The sequence below is a fragment of the Leuciscus leuciscus genome, assembly GCF_965113295.1.
Source record: "Leuciscus leuciscus genome assembly, chromosome: 17".
Lineage (NCBI taxonomy): Eukaryota > Metazoa > Chordata > Actinopteri > Cypriniformes > Leuciscidae > Leuciscus > Leuciscus leuciscus.
In genome coordinates, this window is record NC_138741.1 from 17199004 (window position 1) to 17226836 (window position 27833).

Here is a 27833-nt window from a genome sequence, read left to right on the forward strand (position 1 = left end):
TTTGTCATAGCTGCCAGCAGTTTATTTAATGAGAGTGCGATGGCATATGGCAAACATGCAGTATTTTCATAGTTAATGTCAAACCTGTTCCTTGCACGCACACACACACACACTCAGGCCCAATCAGAAACCTACAAAGAGCAACGTTTTAACGTTCAGTTACTCAGAGAGATATGGGCTGAATAGTATGGAGGGAGCATCTCTCTCTCTCAAAAAAAAAAAAAAAAAACCCACAGCACATTACTGATTCCTTTAAATGCACAAAGCTGAAAACAGATTTTAAAAAGGGGGCCCTGATCCAACTTTCTAATAATGTGCCAATGATCTCCTGTATAGAACTCAAAGTGAAAGGATGGCAGGCTAAAAAATAAAATAAAAAATCCCTACATTTTCACTCAACCATTGGCATAAGCAGGAGTGGAAAAAGGAAACAAGCCCCCCTACAACACAATCTTCCTGTTTTTTGTTCCCACAGGGCAGCAACTCACTCACTTCCAACCACGTTTTCTTTTTTGCTACCTTGAGGAAATGTATAAGGCCAGAAGTGTCATTACAAGTATACTTCTATTACATTCAGTTCATGAATGTATAAAAGTTGCATGTTAATCTCTGAAAACCCAAAACAGTATTTACAATTCCCTATCACAAATAGAATTGAAAAAAACATATGGCAACCAATTTCTTTCATTATTATCTTTCTCCAAATCAGAAACATCAAGTTTACACTCAACATTGTATCAACATAAAATGCATTTTTTCACTCTGGGCCTTTAATCAAACTTGATAGACTAATCTGGCAATAAAGCCATTTTTCTGTCTATATAGCCATCCTTCATAGCACCAAATGTTAAAAACAATCCATCTTCTTTAAATGAGATGCCCCTTGTAAACCTTTTCCTTAAAAAAAAAAAAAAAAAAAAAAATGTTGCTACTATTCAAATTGTTAAGGACACTTCAAGTGAAGTAGTTCTACCTCTAGAGCTACACAGGCATTTCCCTTCATTTGTTTCGTGCCATGGGATGCAGTTATGATGGCGCAGCACTCTTAACATTAAATAACAAATCTAGAGTGAATAAGGCAGATCTATAGAATCTCTTCATGCATCTATAGTCTCTGTTTAAGAGGCCTTTCTTTCATCAAAAGGCCACAGGTGCTACGAATTTACTACATGGTATGAAAGGTGCCATTTCTGCAAACAACTGATAACTAATGTATATGATATGAACTTCATATTCGAGTGTTGAACTTTGACATCAACATAAGTCAATATCCACTTCATTTAAAACATCAGTAAAGCGTCTTTTGAGACTTCGGTCGGTGTGTTCAGCGGGCTAAACTGCTCTCTAAAACTCTCTGAAAATAAACACTGGAGCTTTCAACACTGTTCAAATGCATTTAGATACAAACAAAACAAAAATGCTTTATAACTCTTCACGTTGCAAGCTTAGAAAAAGCATTGTTTTCATATTTTAAATCCATAATAAAACAAAAGGCTGGTGAACCCACTCTGTTATTGCTACATAGTGTGGGTGAGAGGAATAGATATGCGTGAGCCACATGCTCACACGCTGTTAGCCGTCGATACACTGACAGTATCTGGCATTTTCTGCTTTAACACTTAAACTAGAAAAAAAAAAAAAAAAAAGTAACGTGTGATAACAGCCTTTCGGCCACACCGAAAATGTATGATATGTCCTAAAGAGCTGTAACGGAGGAGGGAGAAATCATGCATTGGGTATTTACTCTAAATAAAAGAGAAGGAAAAAAGGAGTCCATAGCTATTTTTTTTTCTCTTTCTCGTGTGATGGAAATTAAACAGTCCCAGTGCAGGGAGGGGAGTGGAGGAGATTTTGAGCCATTATTTGACAAGCCGTTTTGCTACGTCAGCGTAGGCGATCTCGATCTCCTTGTCGCTGGGACATGTGTTGGTGAACTCCTCACGCTTGTAGGCATTGTTCAGGTATCTCCAGATGCCCGTCATGTCTTTAGGGATCTCAAAGCCTCTGTACTTCTTTGCCACCACCTGCAAACCGAAAGAGAGAAAATGAACTGGTAAATCCTTCTGCTCAGTTCGTCATGTATTATGGCACATAATAATCATATTAAAAGATCATTTGAAGCCCAAAACAATATTGAGGCACTTTAATCTGAGGCAGAGGTTGACCTGTTCGACTGGTTACCTTTACGATATGGAGCTTGGGCAGCAGGTTGCAGTCAGCCAGAGTCATCTCTTCACCGTCTAGGAACCTGCGCACAGAGGCCTTCATCTCCTCCATGCTGTTGTGGTCGATCTCGTCCGGTAGAGGAGAGCACAGGTACTCATCCAACTTCTGCAAGGTCTTCAGCAGTCCCCTTTCCAATGCTATATGTCGTCAACAAAAAACAACAAGTTTTATACTGTCTGATAATTAAATACAGCTTTAACAAAAATTTAACTATATTTAATTTATACAGTGAACAAATAGTGTTATTTTACATTTAGGCTTAATTATTCATTTCTGTACCTGAATATACTGTTAGACTGTAAACTTTGTTATTTAGTATTCATCTCTGCTTGTAATTTGTGTATTTGTTCTTATTTTATTACTGACTGTTCACTTGTTTTAAATAATGTGTGAACTTTATCAGTTACGCTAATGTAGTAGCTATCGAAAAACTTCAAGTGAGCTTTAAATAATAAATGAAAAGCAAAGTTATTATAAAACTTATCAATTAAAAACTTCTTAAACTACAGTATGAGATGGTTAAAAACAAAACTGCTCAATCACAAAGTACCAGCGGCCAAAAGAGACAAACGTCTATAAAAGCAACGCTATTCAACGCAACACCATACCCAAAAATGTTGATAGGCTAGTGTTTATTGCTAAGAATCTTTAATAGGTCTAGCCTGGCATAATACCTTTGAATTTTGTCAATGTTTAATTGTCATTTTTTATTTATTTAAATATTACATTCTTTTGTTTACTGCATTTATTTAAATTTGACTGAAGCAAGAGTATTATGTCTTATTTTGTTTCTATCTTGTTTGGTAACAATGTTCAGGATTTGTAGATCTTTAAAATAATAAAGCTTTTCAGAATCGTGATCTTTATTCCAAGCAAAAAAATCGTGATTCTCATTTTAGCCAGAATCGTGCAGCTCTACTTCCAAGCAAGCAATTTTGCGTTTAAAAGACATCTAATAGATGTCCAAACACAGCCCTGACGTCTAGGATAAACATGGCAAAATTTGGGCTGTCAGTGAAAATGTTATAGATGTCCAACCATAGCCCAAGAATAGACGCACAGGCTACGTGAAACATGTCAAAGAAATGAAACCAAACACCTTGTAATCACTGTTGACTTTGCTTACATGATATTTCATACATCTTGCAAGTAATTTTGGCAAAAATGACATGTAACCAAATTCAAGGTTATTTTATTTTATAGCCGGACTATATCGGGTCTACAGTTAACCTAGATGGTAAAATTATGGCTATGCTTGCTGGGTTGTAACATGTATTGTGATTAATAAATAAAAAATACAACTTAATCATATAAATCAGTTTTTCTTCTGATTTTCACCTTGCAGACAGACAGCCACTTTACAGCTTTTTTTAACCTGTCTGTTTTTCCAAATTGCAAAGACACAACAAAAATATCCCAATTCACAGTAAATTACCAGTAACTAATTCACTTAATTTAATGACAGAGTATTGTGTTGTAAAAAATTAAAAGCAAGTTTAAGAAATAAAATAAAATAAATAAAAGCAAAACTATCATCAACTATACACGGAAGTTAAAATAGGTCAGTTTTCTAGAAAAATTACATCATCTTGCAATGCCTCAGAGCAGACAAATTACAAAAGAAATATCTTTGTATAATATAAAATAAGTGCTGTCAAATCGATTAATCGCGATTCTAAAATAAAAGTTTGTGTTATATATATAAAAACATATGTCTGTATGTATATGTATTCGACATGTATATGTATAAAACATTTACTGATGTTTTAAATGAAGTGGATATGTGTGTGTGTGTGTGTGTGTGTGTGTGTGTGTGTGTGTGTGTGTGTGTGTGTGTGTGTGTGTGTGTGTGTGTGTGTATATATATATATATATATATATATATATATATATATATATATATATATATATATATATACACACACACACACACACACACACACACACAAACTTTTATTTCAGAATCGATTAATTGATTTGACAGCACTAAATAGGACATATTATAATAATATAATTTAATTGACAAAATTATAAATTTAAAAAACTGATAACAAAAGGGACTCCAAAAAAAAAAGAAAAAAAAAAAGAAGAAGATGAATAGTGATCTGCCCTCTAGAGGGAGAAAGTTCCAAAAGAGAATTGCAGTGTTCGGTTGCACTTCTGCTTAGCTGCCACATAAGGGCATTATTATACTCTGATACTGACACTTCACATACACAATATTAGCAGGCCACTGTAACAGGTTACATTAAGCTCTAAACTAAATGCAAACTAAAATGCTACGGCATGTTCTGCTCTCCACAAGAGGTCTCTTAGCAATTTCTAGCACTGAGACAATGTTGACAGACTCCAGCTGGAATAGAGAGCTGTTATCACCCACAGTCAACATTTCATAAGGGTGGAGACTCTTGAAGTTAGTTTATGTTCAGGGTCACTGCCAAACTGTTATTGAGCCAAAAAGTCTTTGAGATTGTGCGACATTACACCAAGGCAAATTCCTAGCATATGTATCATTATGACAACAGTTCTACACCCTCTGATAAAAGTGCAGTCGCTGTTCCTTTGACAAAAACTCAGTTTCATGTTAACAGTGTTTACTCTGGAAGTTGACCTAACTATCAAATTGTGGCCCTGCCTACAGCACTAAAGTATGTAAATGAGACACTGGATCCAAGCCCTGCGTTATCTAAACTAGAGACAACACTGTTTACATGCACAACATAAGACATGGCAACCCTAACCAGGTCTAATCTATTAAACTAGAGCAATAGAAAGTATTTGTGTGGTTAAACTGAGCTCATCAAATGTGTGATTATTCCACTGAACAATGTACATTTGTTCGTTTGTTTAGAGGTGAGAGAGAGTGAAATCTTTCTGGTTACCCTCGTTGGCATCAGGTTTGGAGTTCTTGATGAAGGCTGAAAACTTGGCAAATATATCCATCCCGGCAGTGTTGGATTCTGGGTGTCTGGCACCAAGTTTAGAGTACCTGAGTGTACAAACATAGCATAAGTCAAATAAATCATTTTGACAGTGTGTTGACAGATGCAACACTTAAATACACAAACGCACTCTTTCACTGACTTTGGAGGGCAGAGGACGTCCTCTAGGAACTCTTCGATCTTGTTGACATCTGTCTTGACCTCTCCATTATAGGTGATGAAGGGAGGGTGGGTTCCTGGGGCCAGATTCTGCAGATCAGCTGGTTTTCTACCACAAAGAAAAACATAAGTGCAACATTAATATGGCTACGTTCACACTGTCAGTTTGTCCCATTGCCCCATTGAAACAAAACTTACAGTAGTATCTCGAATACTGTCTGTATGAACGTGCAACGGGAGTCAAGCCTGTATTCTCTTATCAGTTACCATAGCAACGTCCATCACTTTTGATATGTCAAACGTCCAATCTACCAGCAGCTTTTATATCTTGGTGGAGAGCGGAACATTTGAATCACGTGTAGAACACAAAACTGACTGGAGCAGCTCCAGTGGACTGAAAATAACCGTACTATGAGTGAATGTAACTGTATTAAGGACTCAAATACAGGACTGACAACCGTATTCTGTTGCTGTGTGAACCTGGCCTATGAGTCTACTTCTCGTAATGATGAAATTATTAGTTTTCAAAGAGACTCTTCAGCACATCTCAACAAGTATGTTTAGTCTATAAACCCTACGCAACTTTGCTCAAACAAATGTGACATGAGACCAAAGCCATGGGAACTGTAGAAATGTTTTAGTATTTAACTGTGACAGGGAGGTCAGCATGCCAGAACCCAAGGACATTTAATGAATTGTTTTTCTTTAGAATACAAGGTGATAAGATGCCCTCAAGGGCTGCATACAGTTCGGACAATACAGGGGTTTTCCAGAGCTCTCACAGCCCAACACACACTTCGCTTTGTATAAAACTAGTATTGGTAAATATTAAACCTACCCCTAAAAGAAATATATATTTGCATGAAAAAACAACAACGTTCTTGAATCGTTTTTTCCCCAAACGAGGACGTTGTCCCCTGATATCCACAAATGGAGACTGTGAAATATGAAAACACTCGAGGGTTCAGGAACAGAGGGGGGTTGTGTCCCATGAGGGCTTGAAGGCAGGAACACTCTGATCTTACCAACTACAAAAACAGGAAATGACCTCACACCTCTGGCATGAGCACAAGGAGCACCCTATCCCTCGTGTTGGCACAAAGGAAAGGGTAAGAGAGAGGAGAAAACAAGCAGCTCGAAAGAAAGAAAGACAGCCAAATTTCCACAAGCATTATCAAAAACGGTTGTTAAGAAAAGTGCTGAGCCCCATTGTACCCTACTCATATTATATTGGATGGATGGACGGACGGACGGATGGAGTCAGAATGTCAGTTGATTTCAGTTTGGGGTCATAAACTTTAGGCTGAACAATGTCTCTGTGTTACAGCCTCATAAGACACGGACTGAAGATCATATGTGGAAAGTCTGAAGAGAAAGTGGGAGAGAGAAATATATCGATCGATGTGAATACGTTTAAATATTTATGCACGTGGCGTCAATCAGAGATTTAAAAAACAAGATAAAAAAGGAAGAGAACCTTGCAATATTCAGACTGTAAGAATCCTTACAGACTGTAAGAAGCATTTAGGATTGACATATACGCAACACAGTGGATACTATATAACAGCAGGTTAAAGTCACAGCTAATATTAGCTGGCTTAACCTCATTTTCAGACAAGTTCTGAAGTTTCAAAATGTTACCATAGATCATTAGTGGCACACAGTTGTGTGCAGAATATAGTGTCTCTGCTGCCTCACCATCACACTAGTGTCTTAAATTCCTCAGTGAAATCCTTTTTTGAAATACATTTTTATACAAATATATAGCTCAGACAACTGATATCTTATCTCAGACAACTGTGTATTAATTATTAAGTCCCCCTGGCCTGTAATCAATAACTGTATCCCTTAAAACAGATCTTTGATCACCAAAATGACATATTTAAAGGGTTTTTTTTCTGTGAAATTTTTTTCTTCATGCCTTAAATTAGCTTGAAAGCAACTGTTCACCCACCCTTGCTTCATTTAGTATACGCAGAACCATGAATATGCAAATTAGCCCCACCTCCACTCAATCACAGCTCAGAGATCCACTCGGTCAACTTACTGAGGTAAACGCTGCACAATGGTATTGCACTTTACAACATCGAACACATAACAGTAATTAATATGATTAGCCTTTTGCTTGACTACGTTATCAAACAGCTAATAATGTGTTACTAATGTTACACAAACCATGTTCCCGTTCACCATCTCAGAGTCAGACATCTGCCTTCTAACAATCAGTATCTTCAGAAACACTTTGAACTCAGTACATCAGTGGGGAAAGGCATATAGTTCATCATAACATCGTAATATACATCATACATCCAACTATATTGTTAAATGTACCCGATTTTTCATATCAACAAAGGTATACCGGGATAACCTGGCTTCTCTTGAGACTCCACTGCTTCAGAGTGGTCATAGTTAATGATATACTAAAGCCCGCCGGCACGTTGACGTGATTGGTTACAAAGTAGTTTGTGATGTAAGAAACACCAGTGATTTCAAAATGTGTTTTTGAGACTGTCTTTACATCACTGCAGTTTTAAAGAGAAAATACTCGGCAATGGTGTTGACTTATGAATTGGACTTTAACTACAATATCAGAGATCAATGACTACCCAATACACACACTCTTTTGTTTGCCATCTAAAAGGGGATATAAAAACATTAATGATCTACTTTATTTTATAAATAATTTTTTTAAATGAAGACAACGCTGTTCATCCCCATGGGAGATTTTTATCAGATTTAAGTCACTTTTGGGGAAACTACAAACAAAGTTCTACAAACTACAAAAACACACACCTCTTAAGGTCCACAGTGGTGACATTGAAGACCACACCCTTTAGCCACAGGATCATGAAGAGACGCTGAGAAAATGGACAATTGCCGATACTCTCTCCATCACTGCCCGCCTGAAAGAGAAAGAAAAATGTGTTAGTCTGACTTTAGAAAAGCATATGAAATAAATCATCAAAAAATCATCAAAACTTTCATTATTCCAATGAGTTGCTCCATATCAGCTGAAATTTCAGCAGTGAACATTTTGCAATCACAGGGTCATTATCGTACAACTCTGTATCAGATTATAGCCAGAGAAAACAACTAAACCACAACAAGAAAGATATTTTAAAATACTCCATGTTACTGAGATTTATTTGACAGGAAGACTCTCTTTAAACCAGCTTCCAACACACAAAACCTACATTAAGAGCAGAAGGCAAGCTGACCCCTGACTCAAAACATGTTGTCCTTTTCCAGAATAAAAAAATCTGTTATAACCCAGTGGATGGCGAGAGCTACAACATTCTAAAATGGTGCACTTTCAATACAAAAAAGACCTTCCAAAACCTTCAAAGTCCTGAACATGTGCAGACAAACTTAACTATATGTATACTAGAGATGCACCGATGTATCGGACGATTTTTGATTAATTTGCAACTATCAGCATCTAGGCTATAGCATGAAAAAGGCCAATATAACAAACCGATGGTTAATTAAAGGTACAATATGTAAGAATTTTGCATTAAAATATCCCAAAATCTCAAGGTCAGTGTTATATATTTTGTTAAGTTGATTACTTACAATATCCCAAATGTTTCCAACTATTTTTAAATAATGAGAAAATTGCGATTTTAACCAAGGAAACGGGGCGTTAGAGCAGGGGAGAGCAGGGGTGAGCTGGGAGTCGCCAGCCAATTGCGTCATATCCGCGTTACCCTCGGTTTCCGCTCGTACTGCGTGGAGTCCTGGACAAATGCGGAAGTTGTAGGCCTAGTTGTAGCGTCTATCAAGCATCAAACGTTAGCTTGTTTCGTTCTGTCGTTATGGAACAATTATTATTTACTGATTGCAGCTGGTTCTGTCGACAAAGCATGCTTAATTTTATATTTTCCTAATGTAGCATTCGGTGATAGTTATGTTTATGCAAGGAAAGTATTATTGCTTTAGGTTTGTGTTTAGTTTATTGACATTGTTTATCACGTCTGGTGTTTATGGCCATGTAAATAAATATAGCATGTGTTATACATAAAGATTAATCAGTATTTTGGCAAATGATGTGGGCATGTTCGAATGTACTTTTACAACAATTGTTTAGAACACGTAAAACTGCGCAGCGTTATCACAACAATGAATTCGACAAATACAGTAACATCTATGATAACCAATTCAGTATTAAACCTTACTTTTCTTGCTGTTAATTCATTTTAATGAAATAAAAGTGTGATGAGGTTCAAGAGTCAGGAAGAAGACGGGTCGTCGTGACTGGGACTCGTACTTTATTAAAATAAAACAAAACAAAACAAACAAAAGTCGCGCACAACGCGCATTCACCGTGGCGACGGCACAAAACAGTTAAAAAATGAGAGCTCGGATCCACCGGTTTTCTCTCCAGTCTCTGATTCCAGCACGGTCTCTCCACGCCAATAATACTGCAAAAAGACACAGGTGTTCGTCATTTGCACTTGACCTACTTACGTCCCGCTCGTCTTGTTTCTATCTCTCCCGTTACAGACCGCGCTGAACCACGCCCCCCCTCGCCACAAAAAGCATGTCATTAAACGCAACATTTATAAAAATAGAACATCCATGAACATGATTTTTCGATTCCCGTCTGACTGATTCACATCCACGGTGGAGTTGAAAACAACAGTTCCCATCATTCTACGCTCCTTTACATCGTCATCAAGCTACGCCGTTGTTGTTGTTTGGAATGTAGCGCCCTCTAGCGGCAGAAAATGTTGCATATTGTACCTTTAATTAACTGCGTGAAGGCACTGAGGTGTATAATGTCTGTTGCATGATCCAAGATTATAATCTAATATTCCTCCTGCGCTGCTGTCTGCGTTTAAAGACAAGAAAAAGCCTACTCACTACTCTTGACTAAATAACTTTTGTAACTTTCATAAGGATTAATGTATAGGGTCCAATGATTTCTGCGATGCGGAAAACGTGGACGGAATCCAGTCATAAAAACGGAATTTACTGTATAATGCGGAATGTCATGGAATTTGTCAAAGTTTTGATGAATAAATAAAAAGTAGGTCAGTACACTTCAAATCACAATATATAATAGTGTCTGCAAATATTAAGCCGCGAAAAGATTTAAATATGAATCCTGCCTGTCACTGTGTGAATGAATGGCGCAGACGTCTGGTTTCATTTACCCCACACACACCCGACGCTCGCTGTGTTTTTCAGCTTTATATGAAGCATGAACTTCATCTCCAGAGTCACTTCATGAGCATTTTACCGTTTCATTTGACAAAATCTATCATCACGGTCATATCATAAACATACACAGAAACTCAAAGGTCTTCATGGCAACCCATCAAAATATAAGTTCAGTTTAACGAAGTAATTGTGACAGAAATATATTACTATTGTACAGTAGAATTCAGCTACGTCTCAATGTAATAACATATGTATTTAATTTATACAGTGAAGAATATGCAGTGTTATGTTACATCGGTTTACTTTATTTCTGCACCTGAAAACTGTTAAACCTACCTAAAAAGCACTGATTATTTCATATGTATCTTTGTTCTGTTGTGCATTTTTGTTGGCCTGCTGAATGTTAAATGGATCAAATCTATGTTCATTAGAAATTGTTTGATGCAGCAATTAACTAGCTAGTAACTATTGTAAAACTATATTGTAAATAATAAAAAAAACACTAAATATCGGTATTGGCCAATAATTGTTTGTTAAAATCTTAGCTGTGCATCCCTAATACAGCATATTTATCCTGAGAGCAAAAATGTCCAATAACAGAGATCCTGTCCAATACTGAGAACAGAATTTGACTGCTCATGTGATTTTATGTGAGGCTGTCCTATTATGTTTTGTGTTTCTTTATATTCTAATGAGGGAAAGGAGTGCCATTTAAAAAAAAGTTAAAGCATGGTTATATGCATCATGTTAAGGAATTCTTTAGTAATGCATTTACTGGCATTTATCATGCCAATAAATCTAAACCTCAAATATTCAGACAACATGTGTATGTGTGAACATTTTTAAAGACATGAATTCCACAGTGGAGATATCACCAAAGGAGCCCACCCTCCTCCTCCACATCTCTCGGCTGAATACCACACTACGTGTGAACTCCAACACAACAGACCTTCGTGTTTTCTTTCTATCTCTCCATTAGTCCTCCGCCAATCTCCAGAAACAAGATGCGTATGATTCAGAGCATAGAGATGTTCCTGTGTGCTTTAGCAATTCAGATTCAGCGAACTATACAATGAGCTAACAATGAGTCTGACCTGACTTGAGAAAGAAACGGGCACCAAAATGTCTTGATCTGCCTCATATGGAGAATTTTAAGGCATCAAGGGTGCTCAACACAAAGACCATTCCAAAATAAACATTCCAGTAATATTGTACAAATATTAATACAATTTAAAATACCTGTTTTCTATTCTTATTTTTAAATGTAATTTATTCCTCTGATTGTAAAGCTGAATTTTCAACAGCCATTACTCCAGTGTCACATGATCCTTTAGAAAATTATAAATATGCTGATTTGGTGCTCAAGAAAAAAATCCTCATAATTAATGTTGAAAACAGTTGTGCCGCTGAAGTTGAAAAGTTCAAAAGAACATTATTTCTTTGAAATAAAATTATTTTGTACCATTATTTGTGGCCTAAATGTTTTACTTTGATTCATTTAATTTAATTTGTACTTGCTGAATAAAAGTATTAATTTATTTATAAATATACACACATGTACACACTGACCTCAAACTTTGGACGTTAGTGTATATCCTTCGTGGGCATGGAAATTATCTCAGAATTTATTGCAATGTCTCAGTCAAAAAGATATCCAAGATATACTTTTTTTTTTTTTTTTACGGGCTCTTTATCAAAAATGGTTTGCTGTATATTTTTGTGCTTTTCTATAATGCCTGTATTAAAATCACTTGAGTCGAGTTTCCAGTGCATTTCATGTTAGGTGTTACTAATTCATGAATGAGTTTTTAATTACAGTTAGGATGCTGCCTCGTAAGGCAGTAGGCAGAGAGCTAGCCTGGAAATCCAGACCTAAATCTAAAAGATTAATGGTCTGGTGTCGGTCAATGAAAATCGGCCGGCTCGAGGGGCGGCACCAAGCATGCATTTGAAAATCTCACAGCACGCAATTGAATAACACTACGATCAATCACAACAATAAACCCCATACGCTTAGCTACCAGCGGAGCTAACTGGTAGATTAGACTCTTCCGGTCGGCAAAACAGCAAAAACACCCTTCTTGCAAAGGAACGATTTTTCTTTTAGGAAAAAGCCAAGTCTAACTCGTTCATTGTAGCGACCAAAGCCGTTTCAAACAACTGGTGTTCATCCATAGGCATCTTGCAATGTTTACTGATGACTTTGACGTCACAGCGCTGTCGTCATCTGTTTAGCTCGCCTCTGGCCCGCCTATATTAGATATCCCGATGTGATTGGTGCCGCTCAGATCGAGGGGCATATTTAATGAGCTCCATTGCTCGACACCAGAGTAACTCGCTGAGCAAATTCAACTTGTGCTCTCGCGAGAACTCTGGTTTACCAGGGAAGCAGAGAGCTAGGTTTTGGAACAGACTAGGAGTAACGATTAGCTAGATGAAATCACCATTTATTGAATGAAAACCCATTCCGTACAATTTCAGGAAGGCATTACGCAACCATAAATTGTCTGTTCTGGATTCTAGCACGTTCTCAGTTCAATAAACTACACAGAGCATCACTGATATCTGAATCATCTTTTATTCTTCAGCAGTGTATTGTTAGCTCTCTTGTTATCTGGTTTTGCATGTTGAAAAGAATCCAGCAGTCCAATAAACAACAGATGACTTTGTTCTAGAGAGTTCTCTCTTTCTCTTTCATTCTTCCTCCATCTCTCTCCCGTCCAGACTCCCTGCTGGTATCTCTTGTTCATACACTTTCGCTCTCTGTGTGGTGAACAAAAGCTTTACTTCTGTTCAGTGCTCATTGGGGCAGGTCCTTCTCCTGCGGACTCTGGGTTCATTTCGACTCTGGGTCTCAGTTTCTTTTGTTAAAAACAGGCAGATGAAGACTGAATTTGTGCCTCTTTCACATATATTAATAAGCTAACATACTCAAAACAAACCCTGCCATTCCAAAATATATATATAATAATCAGAGGGGAGTAAGAGTCAGAGATTTAATGGCTCAAAATGATTAAGGTGATTCCAGGATTCCTGGAAGCTTTCCTGTAGCTCAAACAGTAGAGCATTGGCGCTTGCAACGCCAAGGTCATGGGTTAGTTTTTACAGGGAAAGCAAGAACTGATAAGAATGTAAATGTGCACTTGAAATGCAATGTAAAGTCACTTTGGATAAAAGCGTCTGCAAAATGCATAAATGTAAATGGATCCTGCCCAATGAAAGAGGGAACAGGAAGAGTATGTCTCATAGGCACAGGACAACGGTTTCCATAGAGACACACAAATGTTCTATCTGTCCTGTAGAGTTCAGTCTATTAGGGCTGACAATTGACTATATAAAACAACCTGTTACACAAACTCACAGCCAAAAACTGCAACATTACAAATATGGGTTATGAAGAAAAACATTCAAATCAAAGCTTATTTGCTGTGTGTGTCCAAAACCTTCAGCAGAAATAAAGTTAAGATTGAAGTGCAATCCTGAATGCATATAAATTTGTAGACCAAGGGTTTTCAATCTTTTAGATGCCACGGACCCCCAATATGAGATCATCCTCATGTGAGGGACCCCATCCCAAAATTTAAAAGGCAGCTATAAACAACACATTAGATTAATATTATAAATCTAAAGATTAGTTTCTATTAAAGTTACAATATTATATTTTTTTCTACTATAGTTATACTGTTAAAACTATTATTTGTTTAAATTTAATCTAATTTAATAGATTAATAACTAATGTAAAAAATTTATTCATTTATTAAATCTAATTTACATACACATTTATTATCAAGGTTTCAACATTATCAATGTTGAAAACAGAACAGTAAGTTGTGCAGCTTAATATTTTTGTGGAAACAGTTCAACATTTTTTTCAGGATGAATAGAAAGTTTGAAAGAACAGCATTTAGGCTATCTGAACTAGAAATCATTTGATTATATTATCTATTCATTTTCAAATGTCATTGATGTCACTTTTGATCAGTTTAATGCATCCTTGACAAATAAAAGTATTCATTTAATAAAATCTTACTTAATCCAAACTTTTCATAGTGTATACAAAAATTTGAAAAAAGAAGATTAACATTTTTATATATGCCTTCCTGTTCTCTAGTAGATATCACAGATAAAATATCAAAGGAATCCTGTGTGACTGATAGTGATTGGGAATGACAGAAGAAACAGAAAATCTAGTGAGAAGAAAAAAGAAAAAAACCCAACATCTTAAGTGATTTCTTGTCTGCAAACATCAGAATATTACAGGGCCGGAGATCATTATGGCTCTGTTTGTTTACAGACAAAACCATTCAAATTTTAAGGAAGTAAAATAAATGACTCAATCAAAAATGGTTTATCACAGAGGCCACAAACAGAGGGTAATGTTGGTCCAATCAGTTTTCTTGTTGCAGTACCAGTAATGGCCTGCAGGTCACCACAGCTGTGGATTCCCCAGGGTGTGTTCTCTACTCATCTGCTCCATTCATCACAGAGAGCAAACAGACTTTCCTCACACAAAGAGGTTTAATAACAAAACTAATTGTTGTTATTAATGAGGATGTAGAGAGAAAAATCACTCAAAAGGACGTCGGCCATTGATGTCCATGCAGAATTTTATTTAAAAGCATCTAAATTTAATTACTTAGGGGTTATAAACCAACTCCAGGTGCTTTTCAATCCAATTTCATAAAAAATAAGCATATTAACTAACTACAACAAATCCTTCATGTATAGTAGAGCAACAAGACAAGACAAAAAGCATGAACAAAGGAGAGCAACAGGTGGGCTTTCACAAACTTGAGTGGATTCTCTCCCGTTTACTTGTTAAACCCCTTCCTGTCTTCATTCCCCCCCCCCCCCTTTTTACTCTTCCTCTTCTCTCACCTCCCCTTCTGCAAGGCCTCTGAGGATGGTGGGGAGGGGAGCAGAATATATTCCAGAAATGTCTGGCATGGGCTGTTGTAAGAGGGTTTTGTTTAGGTTTTGCGATGTCGACTGAGGGCAAGCATTTCCTCTGAGACAGCTGCTCACACATCCAATCTTTATTAAAACACATTCTATTTGACTAAAATAAGCTACAGCTACACAACACACTACTCACACATCAAGACACGGGAACGTCTGTGCTGCATGTTTTTAATCTGTCGGTTTTGAACAGATCTGACGTTGTTCCCTTAAAATCAGAATGGTCCAAATGACCTTTGAAAGAGGCACATGGTCAAAAATGAACGGCAGCAGTGTGTTTGCATTTCTGTTTTCCATAGATGTTGCCCTCTATACACATCTCTCCATTCAAGGAGGTCTAGCTCACTCTCTGATCCATATGGATGACTCTCCAAACACAAACAGAGCCCTTTTGTTCAACACCTCTTAAAAACACATTGGGTGCATCCAAAAGAAAAGAGGGAAAAAACAGATGGCAGTCTGAGGACGTAAAAAGACAGGCTGTTTACCTTATATGGCAAAACTGAAACCTCTAAAACATAAAGCTTATAAAAGTTTTTTTTTTTTTTTTTATCAAATAAATAAATAAGCCAAAGACAGATAATAAAAGACTATTTATTGGTTTTCTGTTCTAAACTTCCCAACTCTTTATACACTTTGCTGCTGACGTTTGACTCTCCAAAAAAGTTTTCAAACTTTCTGATTCAGTGAATCGGTTTAAAACACAATGTTTAGAATGTCAGAATTGTAGTAAAGAGGATTTTCTGGTTAATTAAAAAAAAAAAATGTATTCTTTTTTTTTAACATTTTTAAATAAAAATATACACATATAGGCTACTGTTGAAAAGGTGATTTTTTTTTATTTATAAGTTGGAAAAGCCTGGTATGTTATCCAAGGCTGCCTGCATTTATTTGATAAAAAAAAAAGTGAAAAAGTAATATTGTGGATAAATTTGTTAAAAAAAATTAAATAAAAAAAATTAAACATTTATTAATTATACTTGTCTTTTTTAAATCCCTATTTCTCAGGTATCATTAAAAGTTATCTAGATATAAGTTTTCAGCTATATCACCCAAAAACCTAGTTCATCATCACTATGTTCCCTGCTATTATGCTTTCAGTTGCATAATAATAATAATAATAATAATAATAATTTTTAATTATATAGCTCCTTTCCAGGGCTCAAGGATGCTTTACAAATGAACAAGCAACAATAATGGCAAGGGACAATGACAACATACAAAACAACAGTGGGTAGATGAGAGTAAAAGTACAGTAAAGGAGAATTAGGTAGATGGGGCAGCATACGGCAGAATACAATCGAAATGTAGTACAACTTAAGAATGGTGACAATCAGAAAATAAGTGAGTTTTGAGCATAGTTTTAAATTCGGAAATAGTATTAACATAACAGAGTGATCGGGGGAGAAAGTTCCATAGATTGGGTGCAACACTGAATGATCAAAATTGGGGTGATATGGGCAGAACGCTTGGTGTGGGTAAGTATTTTAGCAGCAGAGTTTTGAATGTATTGCAGACAGCAGATAGGCCAATGAAAAGGGCATTACAGTAATCAAGACGTGATCATGTGACAAATGCATGGATGACAGTTTCAGCGTCTTTGATACTGATGAAGGGACGGAGCTTGGCGATGCGACATAGATGAAAGAATGCTGATTTAGTGATAGAATTAATATGAGCCTGGAAAAATTATGCCACATTCTCTCACAGGTAAATGCTAAGTATTTCTTAATAAACTGTGCAACACTGTCAGAGACAGATGAATGATTTGAACTCCCTAAAGGAGAAGCACACATAGCTACAGCTGTCCAGTGGAGACAGTGAGTCATGGTGCAGTAGCTGGTAAGTGTGTCATCGTCTCCATCTGATCTGCACTCTCTGTGAGTGATCTCATCTCCTCCAGCACAGCTCTAAAGACGTCACAGAGGGCAACTCAATCTTAAGGCATGAAGGTGGAGTCTCTCTCGCTCTCAAATATAATATTTCACTATATTAATAAAGACTTACTAACCCAACCCCTACCCCTAAACCTACCCATCACAGAAAACCACACTAGATTTAAATAAAAACATGTTTTGACCAGTTTATAAGCCTTTTTAACCAGTGAGGAGCAGTAAAATGTCCTCACTAGTCAGTTTTCATAATATTTCACTATATAAGTGTGGACATTTGGCTCTCACAAGAATAGCTAAACCTGTACACACACGGCACAGCACCCACTCCTGCCCTCTATTTCAGCCTCCCTTGTTAGGTCACACTGTGAGATTCCCACAGGACAGGAATGTGTGTGTGTGTGTGTGTGTGTGTGCGTGTGTGGCCGAGGGGAAGTGCCCAGCAGACTAAATTTAGAACCCCAAACAGCCAAACTCTTCACAATCACAATGTGCTCATTCTCCAGCCCCTGTGCACAATCTGACCACGGTGTTACCTTATAAGGAAGGAAAGAAAAAGGGAAGGAGAAAGAGAAAAAAAATAAGACATACAGAGTGAAAGAAGGATTTCCAATTACAGAGAAACAGATTGAGACACACTCATTTTTCAAATGACGTTCGCATCAGGAAATCTATGATTTCATGTACTGATATATGGATGGTATTGGGACCCCTTTTGAGTGGGAAGAAAGTCATGCTCTCTTACAAAGTTGCTATTTAGACTCCTGGGGGGAAAAGTATCACGGTTTAGACAAAAATATTAATCAGCATTTTAACATTGTGAAATAAGAAATACGGAGTAAAGTAAATACGAAGACTGGAGTAATTGCTGCTGAAAATTTGGCTTTGTTATAATTACATCTCAATATTTAATATACTTATTTTAAATTGTAATTTTTTTTCAAAATAAATATACTGTGAAACGCAACATTACCTACCCCGTTCACGTGAAAGTAGTCTAACAAAATCACTTATGTGCAAAGGTACAGCCAACTTTCAACTGACAAAATTGTCTGTGGTCATCAACAGCATCTAGCTTGTACTGAAGCTGAAACATTTCAAAACATTCACTCAAATTGGTATCTGAAATATTTATTCAAAAAGCTCGGTTTCCCTTCAAACGCTTATAATAAGGAAAACAACTGAACATTCAAAAGTGGGAAAGATACATAGACATCTAAAAATAAATCTATTGGCATTTGAATTCTGCATGTTTCCAGATTCCATGCAGGCCTCCCGTACACTACGAAGTCTGTGCAAACATTCCCAAAACATTCCTCCTAACAAAAAAGCAGACCCCAGACTGATGACTCACAGCCACGCTCCCAGCCTGTCATCGGTCACCAACAGCACACACACACACACACCAACGGACACATGCAGAGTCTCGCCTGACCTACACCACTGGTTACACAGTGTTGCAACAGCTGAATAAACAAGTGTTTTTCAAATGAACAAAAACATGGAGATCACTTTCTTTAGGAGAAGAGAGACAATCAGCTGTGAGATCTGACAAGACTAAACGCATGCAAATCAATGCCAGATTCCAAAACGACCTTACAGGCTAAATTACCCCATATAATAATTCAGAATCAAATCCCTCCTGCTTAGAAGAACTTGGTCAAATTTGCCTACATTTAACATTTAAAATAAAATTCAAATACTGGTGTTGTTACAGGAGTCATAGTACAGTGACATCCAATGTCATTATGGCACAGGACATCCACACAATCCTGGCAGTGCTGACACAGCTTTACTGAACTCACAGGCATATGCCTGTTACACATGGTGGCAAAAGGCTGTCACACACCAACACAAAGTTGGTGTTGGTGTGTGTGTGTGTGTGTGTGTGTGTGTGTGAGTGAGTGAGTGAGTGAGTGAGTGAGTGAGTGAGGGGGGGGGATATTTTTTTATCTATTCTATGTCTCACTGTGTTCTTCCACTTATCCACCGGTGTCTGCAGCGTGATGCTGCTCCACACAAACTCCATCTCTTCATCTGCTCGGAGTTTGGGTCACTTTAACATGCATTTGGGAACGCAGCATGCGGCAAACATCTTCCCATACTTGTAACGAGACAGCCACAAATATTATTGGTGTAATTTCTTAAAATATTTCAAATATATATATTTTTTTAAATAAAAATTTTTATCAGAAAAAACACAATTACTTTTCTTCCCTAAACTGTGCAGCCCTATAAACTACACTGAAATCTTGTTTCCTGATTTCATAATATTATAATAAACCCTTCAATATTTAAATATTCAAATCACTATGTGAATATTTTGTATGATTAAATACATGATATTCAATAATCATCCAATAAGTTTCTTGTTTAATTTGACTTGAGGAGCATTCCCAGTAACTAAATATTTTGCATCAATCATCTGTTAAACACAAACCTCCTAGTGTACTGACTCGCATATTCTGTCTGCTCCAATTAAGGATGAGTGACCGACATGACAAACTTTTCATTGGTTTGAAAATAAAGGACATGCGCCCACACAGAACCAAGAGGACACAATGGAGCTCCAAACAAACGGATAAAACTTCATCATGAAGGCTCACTATCCTGAGATGACTGCAATGCAGCTTTTAGATATGAGCCGTCTGTGAACGTGACTGGCTGAAGGACATTGAAGAGAGAGAGAAAACGGGGTGAAAAGTTTGAGCCAGTATTTTGTCCTTCAGACTGTTCAGTAAGGACAGATCTCATGCAGTGAAAGCATTTGACTCTGGTGCAACTGGATCCCTAAAGGCCAAGAATGTGTCCATGTCTGTCTGCTCTAATAGTCCTGTGTCATTGTGAGAACACACGAAAACACACAAACTTTCTCCGATCAGAAAACAGACACGCTGGGGTTCTCACCAATCTTTTGGAGCATTTAAATGTCTGTGTTTAATTAAGTTCCCATCTTGGCAGCTGATAAAAGACTGAATTGCATATTTAACCATGAGAAAAATACTGACCACTAGTTCGGGTTAAAAATGGAAGCTGTGAGACATGAAAGGACACTCTGAGCTGTCCCATAATCCTTCTCCAAAACGCTTGAGGTTGATGTCACTGTCTACAGCACAGCAGATCTGAGCCTCCTCATGAATATCAAAAAAGGTTAAACAAAACATTTCACAAGTAAGACTCAGCATATCCTGTTTACTGTCTAAGGAGCAATGGTTCCTTTAAAAACGCATACGAAGCTATAAAAATAAGGCCAAGCTATGTCACTGAATTCATGATTAAACTATAACTCTGCAGGGAAAAATCACTAACATCAGCTCAAACAAAAATCAAACCAGAGGCAAAACACACTGAAGTCATCTGACTCCACATGCAGCCTAAACAATAATTAATCTAAAGAGCCAATCAAAGCAGAGCAAGGGTTACTGTGGTTGCATCATCAGCACCTGGACTGTGTAAAGCACCTGAGTGACAGTGTCCTTCTGCAAAGTAAACAAAGTAAACATCACCACCGTCACATGGTGATCTGACTCAATTTCCAGAGCTATCAACTCCATGTGCACACTGAGGTAGAGGATTGGGTAGATCATAAATGATTATAAATTGTAAAGAAAATGTGAATGAAACTCACACTGCTTCCATAAAAATGCTAGGGTTTTGTTGTTGGTTGCATAAGGGTGTGTTCACACTTGGCATGTTTGGTTAGATTAAAACGAACTCTGGTGCGATTGCTCTGTTAGTGTGGTTCATTTGAATAAGTGTGAACGCTGCCATCTGAACCCTGGTGCGCACCAAACAAGTGGACCAAAACCCTTGAAAAGACGCTTACACATGAACTCTGGTGCGGTTCGAATGATAGGGCGTTTTTACACTGGGCACGTTTGCTGTGGTCCGAGTCCGATCGCGATTGTTCCCGGCACCCACCGCAGCGTTGGTCTGGTTTCACACTCCACTCGATTCTATCGAACCCTGGTGCATTTGCATGCATCTTACATCATCACAAATGTGCACGGAGCATGACAGAAAACAGAACGCGGGTCACTATATTGTGCATTTTATTTATTTGTTGCTATTATGCGCAGCAGAGTAAATAACACCTGGGTTTACTGTATGTGTGTCACATGAAGGTGGCTTTCTGTTGCTTGCAAACTGGATATTTAGAGGAGACTTTTTTTCTTTCTTTTTTTGCCCTGATACGCGCGAATACACTGCAGGCTCACTCTCGCTTGTATCCAAGGTAAATCATCAACACCATCATCCCTTACATGCGTTTTATTGTTAATACATTGTAATCAGCTACAACGCATGTGCAGGTTACTTTTCTTGCTAAACAAGTGCACACCTGAGTCCATGTTGCTTTCACATTCACGTGAATCACGGCACAGTTCGAGTGCAATCGAACTCCGACTACCTCCTTTAGGTAGTCTCGGGTCCGAGCCTCGGTTCGCTCCCAGGTCCACATAACAGCACATTACCGACTTTTCATGCGAGCCGTGCCCCATTCCGAACTAAACTGCCGGTGTAAAAACGCCCATATATGAACGCAAAATGGACCAAAGACATGGAAACGAACTAAGAACGGGTAGTGATGTCACAAAATGCGACCCTAAAAAGGACAGAATGCTCAAGCATACCCGTTTTTGCCATCACAGTTTGGTAAAGGCATCAGAACCGCGTCTCCTCGCGGCAAATCTTCGTTTGTATGTATGATGGAGGAATTCCTGCCGCTGTTTTGACTCCTTTACACATTTTTTAAGCTCTTCACAAGCTGGTCAAAATACCATAATATGTAGGCTACGCACACACAACCGAGCGCATTTATCCCAGCACACACCGTTGTTTTGGATGTTTGGTAAGCGCGGTCTCGAAATATACGCCATAAAAGCCAGCTAATCAGGTTGGGAACGTATTCCTATGCCTTTAGGTTCGGTGTTAAAAATCCCACTGTAAACGCTAAGCGGACCAGGACAATGGCTGCATCTAAATATCCTGCTCTAAATATCTGTAATTTATCACACTTCTAGATGTTGAAGTCTGACATCTGATCTGATAACCATGAGATCTGCAAATCCTTCCGTCATCCAAGGCTTCATTACTGCTGCATCATACTCTAGAGAAGTCACATCAATTTAATAGACACTGATCCCATTAAACCTCTGAGGCTGATCTCTAAATCTCAAATCCATTAGAGAACACTATAGGATACTAAACGAACCAACCAACTAAAAGAAAGACAAAGAATTCTAAACCAGTAAGAACTGATCAGATTCAGCCACACAAGAAGTCTGTTCAGAGCCCTTTTGAAATGCTTTGTATACTAACAGATGCTGCAGTGTGCTTTAATGGCGATCAAAGCAAAAATCTGAACATGCACATAAAGATGACCAGCTGTACAGAGGGAGGGAGGAAGGGAGATGACTGCATTATCAGCTGCTAGCAGGGGCAAGGTTTGCTTGGTGTCTATGGCAACAAAGGGGCTGGTCCTGCTGTGATGTTGTGCTGGAAGAAAAGGTGGAACAAAGATGCATTACATACATGCGGTTAATTATGAATGAGAGGGACATAAAACGACAGAAAGGGAGGGAAAGAGGTCACTGTTATCTATCTATTGCAGTGTGTGTGCACTTTCGAACAAATAAAACTAAACTCTTTACCCAGGCGCTATAGAAACAAAACACACACACTATAAGTGTCGCTGTAGCTCATCTGATATCAGCAGACTCTGTCAGTGCTGAAAGAGGGAGACCTGCGGTCTCTCTTCATGCTGTTCCACATCAAAGCCACAACAGCAGAATTGTTTTAGCACTGCTCATGTGCTAATTTTGGATGCTGATTTCCTATGTCATGATCACTGAACTGAACAGCAGTAGAAAAAACACTGCTGTGTGGTCAAGCTGTCTAAATACATGACCAGCAGTTATAGACAATTTCCTGACAACCCCATTCATAAAAATCGCATTACATGAGTAGAAGTACAGTATCTCTAAGAACTACATTGTGTTATCAGACCGATATCAAACACTTAATACAGCATGACACATCACAACAAGATGCTGAAGAATACTCTTAAAAGGGCATTAGGAAGAGAAAAAATATAAAATAAAAACTGCGGTTTTGTGACTTAAAAAAAGCCCTCTAAAATGAGAATGACCCTATATTATTTTTAAAGTGCCCCAATTATGCCAATATAAATTTTATTATGTTTTGGAGGTCTCCTACAACAGGTTTACATGCATCTAAGGTAAAAAAAAAACGTTTCATTTTCTCATAATATGCATTGTACATCACCAAATTTTTCAATGATTCTCAAATGGCTCATTGAATGAATCGGTCTCATTAAATCCCTCCTTTCTGCGAGCTACTCCGCTCTGATTGGCCAGACAGCTCAGTCTGTTGTGATTGGTCTACTGCTTACAGTGCTTGTTGGAAGCTATACGCGCATTACCATAACTGAACTTCAGCTCAGGAGGCTTCCTCAGTCCTCAGCGATTGTACACACTGTAAAGACGTTGATTTTACCACATCAATCCAAACACGAGTCTGATGATGATACATTGGAATAACTAGCTATTCAACCCGAACCTCCATGGCAATGACGACATGAGCAGGAAGTTTCTCAGTGATGCGCTAATCAGTTTGAGGTACATTATGAGATGTTGCAGCTGTAATTTCTCACCATCAGCATTAAAAAGTGTATGTTCATCAACAAACCGATGTGTTTTTCTTATTGCGGTGGACATGCAGGAACTGTATTAACTGTATCAATAACAGCGCGTACGTTAGCCGAGCACTAACATGCATGACTGATGAAACAAAGTTTGCTAAACAAATCTGCATTAATACAAAGTTTTAGGTAATAGTGGCCCACAGATGATTTGAGGTAGTATTTGAGTAAGACAGTAATAACGCGAGTTAGCTGGAAACTTACACAATATAAAACACAGTATATCAAAACGAAGTATTTTGAACACTCGGTAGAAAATATTTACATCAATAATTATTCACACTTACAGGTTGTGATTCTGAGGAGCAAGCTGGTCCAACTAAACTGGGTACTTGACCCATCTTTCACAAGCAAGCGTTTTGCAAATCCTGCGTTGAACTCCCGAGATTTGAGAAGCAGTCTTCAGTGTTTGAAGGCAGGACAAGTTGTTTGTGGCCAGACAACATACAACATAGACAGAAATTATGCAAATGGCTTATCTAGTGAAATAGAACTGTAAAGCAGTGGGATTTGAATTACAGATGACTCGTTTAATCAATTCTTTCTTTTTGTAGACAATAACTTTATTTATCGTGCACTTGTTTCGACTTTACAACTTTGCAGAACGTTTACATTCACAAAAAGCTATATTACACACTGCATGAAACAGAATATTCGAAAAACCATAATAGGGGCACTTTAATGGTGTTATAGAAACATTGTAAAACATTATTTTAAAATTATATACTGTTTATGATTATTAAAAAAAATTCTGAAATACTTTGATTTTAAATATTAATAGACTTTTGTATTTGTCTCACTCTGGATTTTTTTATTTTTTTCAATAGGAAATATGCAAATGCAGTCAAGAAAACTCAACTCCACTTCTCAGATTTCATGTAGGGTCTTAATCTGGTAGAAAATAAAGCCTGTATTTAAAATATGAGTCCGTTCTAATGTTTTACAGGGTCACTTCACAACTTCTGGAAAAGAGCTGACCTATACAAGTGTCTTCTATTGTGACAAACTGCCGCGATGTTCATTGAATTATTAATTACACTCCATTTAATACAGCAGGGGCATCCTTTAATTAAAGCCTCGGGAATCATAAACTTCTGGTCAGCGTTTTCAAGACTGAAATCCAAAGTCCTTAGCTTTAATGCACTAGTAGTTTAGTAACCATGCGGTTCAGAGAGGAGAGCTTGTGTCACACATTTCCAAACAGACATCAGACCCCAAAACATCCACAGTTAGGAGCCCCCTCCTCTTTCTGTAAATCCCTCCCCTCCTCCACTTCCCATCTCTCCCTCCTTTCAGTCTTTCAGGAGTTTTCCCGCTCTGCCGGGCAGAAGGCCTTCGGAGGGAGAGAAAAGAAGAGAAAAGCAAGGGAAAGAAAGAGGACAGCAGGGTTCCCTGCAGTGGAGAGGAATTCGAATAATTCCAGTTTGATTACTCTGAGATCCAGAGGAGGACTGGATTCTTTCTATTCAGTTTATATTGGAACTAATATCTTGAGAAGCAAACCAACAAGAAACAGATCCTAACACCATCTCTGGTGACATTAAACAGATCTGACTGATTCATGTGTATAGTTAAAATATGACACTGTTATGAAGGCAAAACAGTGTTGAAGTAGATAAAGAATGGCGAGGTTTATGTGTTCCATTCAAAGGGTTTCACATACAAACACAATGCCCTTACTTAACAGACATATCTTGAACTGTAGCACAGCATTTGGGCTCTTTTGGCTGCGTTTAACGCAAGCCTGGGTTCCTCTGTATCCTGTACCGGACGGATTTCCTGCAGTCGGGATTAGGAACTGCAGATGTGCATTGTTTCTCATGCAACCTCTCCTCAAACCCACGTGCTTTGTGCGTTTAGCTGAGGGAGAAAACTCTTAGCCCTTTATTTTTTGTCACATATAATCATATAAATATGAAAGAAACAGCACATAGTGCGATAGTGAATGATAATGAGAAAACGCCTCCACCCATTTGACATTCACATGGACACAGTGTCATCATTCAGTCTTACTGTAAAACACAATGGCTGAATCATATTTCTGACATCGTTTTGGATATATTACGGGATAGGGGATTGTGAATTAAAAAAACATTAAAATAATTCAAAAAACATAATTATTATTCAAATTATAACAGAAGCATGTGGGTTTGGAAGGTGTAGGCTTAACGTTAGAGACTGACAGTCTCGCCATTCACTTTCAACGCTTCTTTTTTCCATATAATGAAAGTAAAAGGTGACAAAGGGTATCGTTCTGCCTAGTATCTCGTTTGTATTCACAAAAGAGAGTCATTTGGGTGAGAAAATTATGACAAAAAAAAAAAATCTTTTTTTTGGATACACTATCCCTTTAATCCCTACTTAAATGATTGGAGTTTCTTAGTCAGACTCCTGGTCTTACCTTCACAAAAAGCTCGATGACGGCTTCGTTATCCCCCTTCACACCGTTTTGAGGTACCGAGAGAGACATCCCGAACTTCTGCCTTTATACGGACACGTTCACAACAACAATCCTCGATTTCTTCACCTTGGCACAAAAAGTTTTCCTTTCACGCCTCCCTCTTTCTCGAACCGAGTTTTTCGAACACAGATATCACTCTGTGTTTTTACCAAGCGCAACCGAAATACAATGAGTCCGATGAAATCAAGTAATGAGCTTTTTCCACGAGATTCTACAACCTAGAAACACATCACTGAGAAAACCCGACAGAGTCCGCTATGTCTCCTCCTCAACACTGCTCTCTCAGGATGGCGACGAAGAGGGGGAAAAATCAACGGGAGTATTTAAGGCGGTGATGTCATGCGCAGTGGACTGAACGGGCGCGACCGAATCGGTACCGTGCCGCGTGCACAAGAACTAGAGCTTCCTGAATGCTAAATTTATATAGAAAAATAATCTGACTTTTATTTGAATTCTCATATATTGTTACGGAGAAAGCTTTTAACAACATAGATAACAGAAAAGTAAATCACTTTCTGTTAACGAGTTTATAGCCTATATTTAACCTAACAATTCTGTAAAAAAAATTACAGAATTGTTAAATATGGTATTTTGGCAGAAACTGTGTAACGTGTATTTCTTGGTTATTATTTTTGTATTCTTCACAGAGTCGAATCTTTTGTTCGCTAATCCGTTTAGTTACCTTTTCTATACAATTTCAATAGCCTATACCACTAGGTAGCGACAATTAAAGTAATCAGTGACAGGTTAATTAAAAACTTGCCTGAAATCACTGAAAACTGAGAGCCACACAGCATCTGATCACTGGATTTACATAAATCATTTCAATTTTAATTAGTGTTTTATCAACATTGCATATCTAATCAGCATTACTTTAATTATTATTTGAGTCATCACTCAGTGAGTCATTTAATGTATTAATTTCTATAGGAGGATTTGTATTTCAAACACATTAAAATGTACAATTTCACATTGACATGCAATGCAGGGATTCCCCAACTTTTTTGTCAGCTGAACTTCTTTGCCCTAATATATGTAAGCCCTTAGATTTTAAGTTAATAAGTTAGGTCAATAATAAAAAATAAGTCAATAATAATGATAATAACATAATATTCATGGTTCTCTGATGTCAGTTAATGGTCACATGACATGCAGGTAAACATTTAAAAAATAAAACATTTTTAGTAAATGTTTTAATTTGATTGTTTTTATTTTACAATTATTTATTTTAATTTGTAATTCTTATGATTTAATTACTTGAAAGCTTTCCATTAAAATCACGAACCCCAGTGTGTGAAACCCTGACCTAA

At 37.5% G+C, this 27833-nt stretch overlaps 1 protein-coding gene across 2 annotated transcripts; it reads right to left on the bottom strand.

Annotated features, from left to right (window-relative positions):
- clic4 (chloride intracellular channel 4) lies at positions 1-26831 on the bottom strand. 2 transcript variants are annotated; one of them, XM_082143985.1, is made up of 6 exons: positions 26464-26831; positions 8121-8230; positions 5299-5436; positions 5109-5215; positions 2182-2363; positions 1-2024 (listed from the first exon to the last, which is right to left on the bottom strand). In XM_082143985.1, exons 1-6 carry the CDS (start codon positions 26530-26532, stop codon positions 1860-1862), a joined length of 771 nt encoding a protein of 256 aa, XP_082000111.1. In that variant the 5' UTR covers positions 26533-26831; the 3' UTR covers positions 1-1859. The 2 variants fall into 2 exon arrangements, with proteins under 2 accessions (XP_082000111.1, XP_082000112.1); XM_082143986.1 differs by having other exon boundaries at positions 5311-5436; positions 26464-26830.
- Positions 26832-27833: the final 1002 nt, after the last annotated feature.

Coding starts and splice junctions, on each gene's coding strand:
- clic4 (XM_082143985.1), bottom strand. CDS start 26,532: ATGTCTCTCTCGGTACCTCAAAACGGTGTGAAGGGGGATAACGAAGCC. Junction 5,437..8,120: donor ACCACTGTGGACCTTAAGAG/GTGTGTGTTTTT, acceptor TCTTTGTGGTAG/AAAACCAGCTGATCTGCAGA. Junction 2,364..5,108: donor CAAACCTGATGCCAACGAGG/GTAACCAGAAAG, acceptor GACGACATATAG/CATTGGAAAGGGGACTGCTG.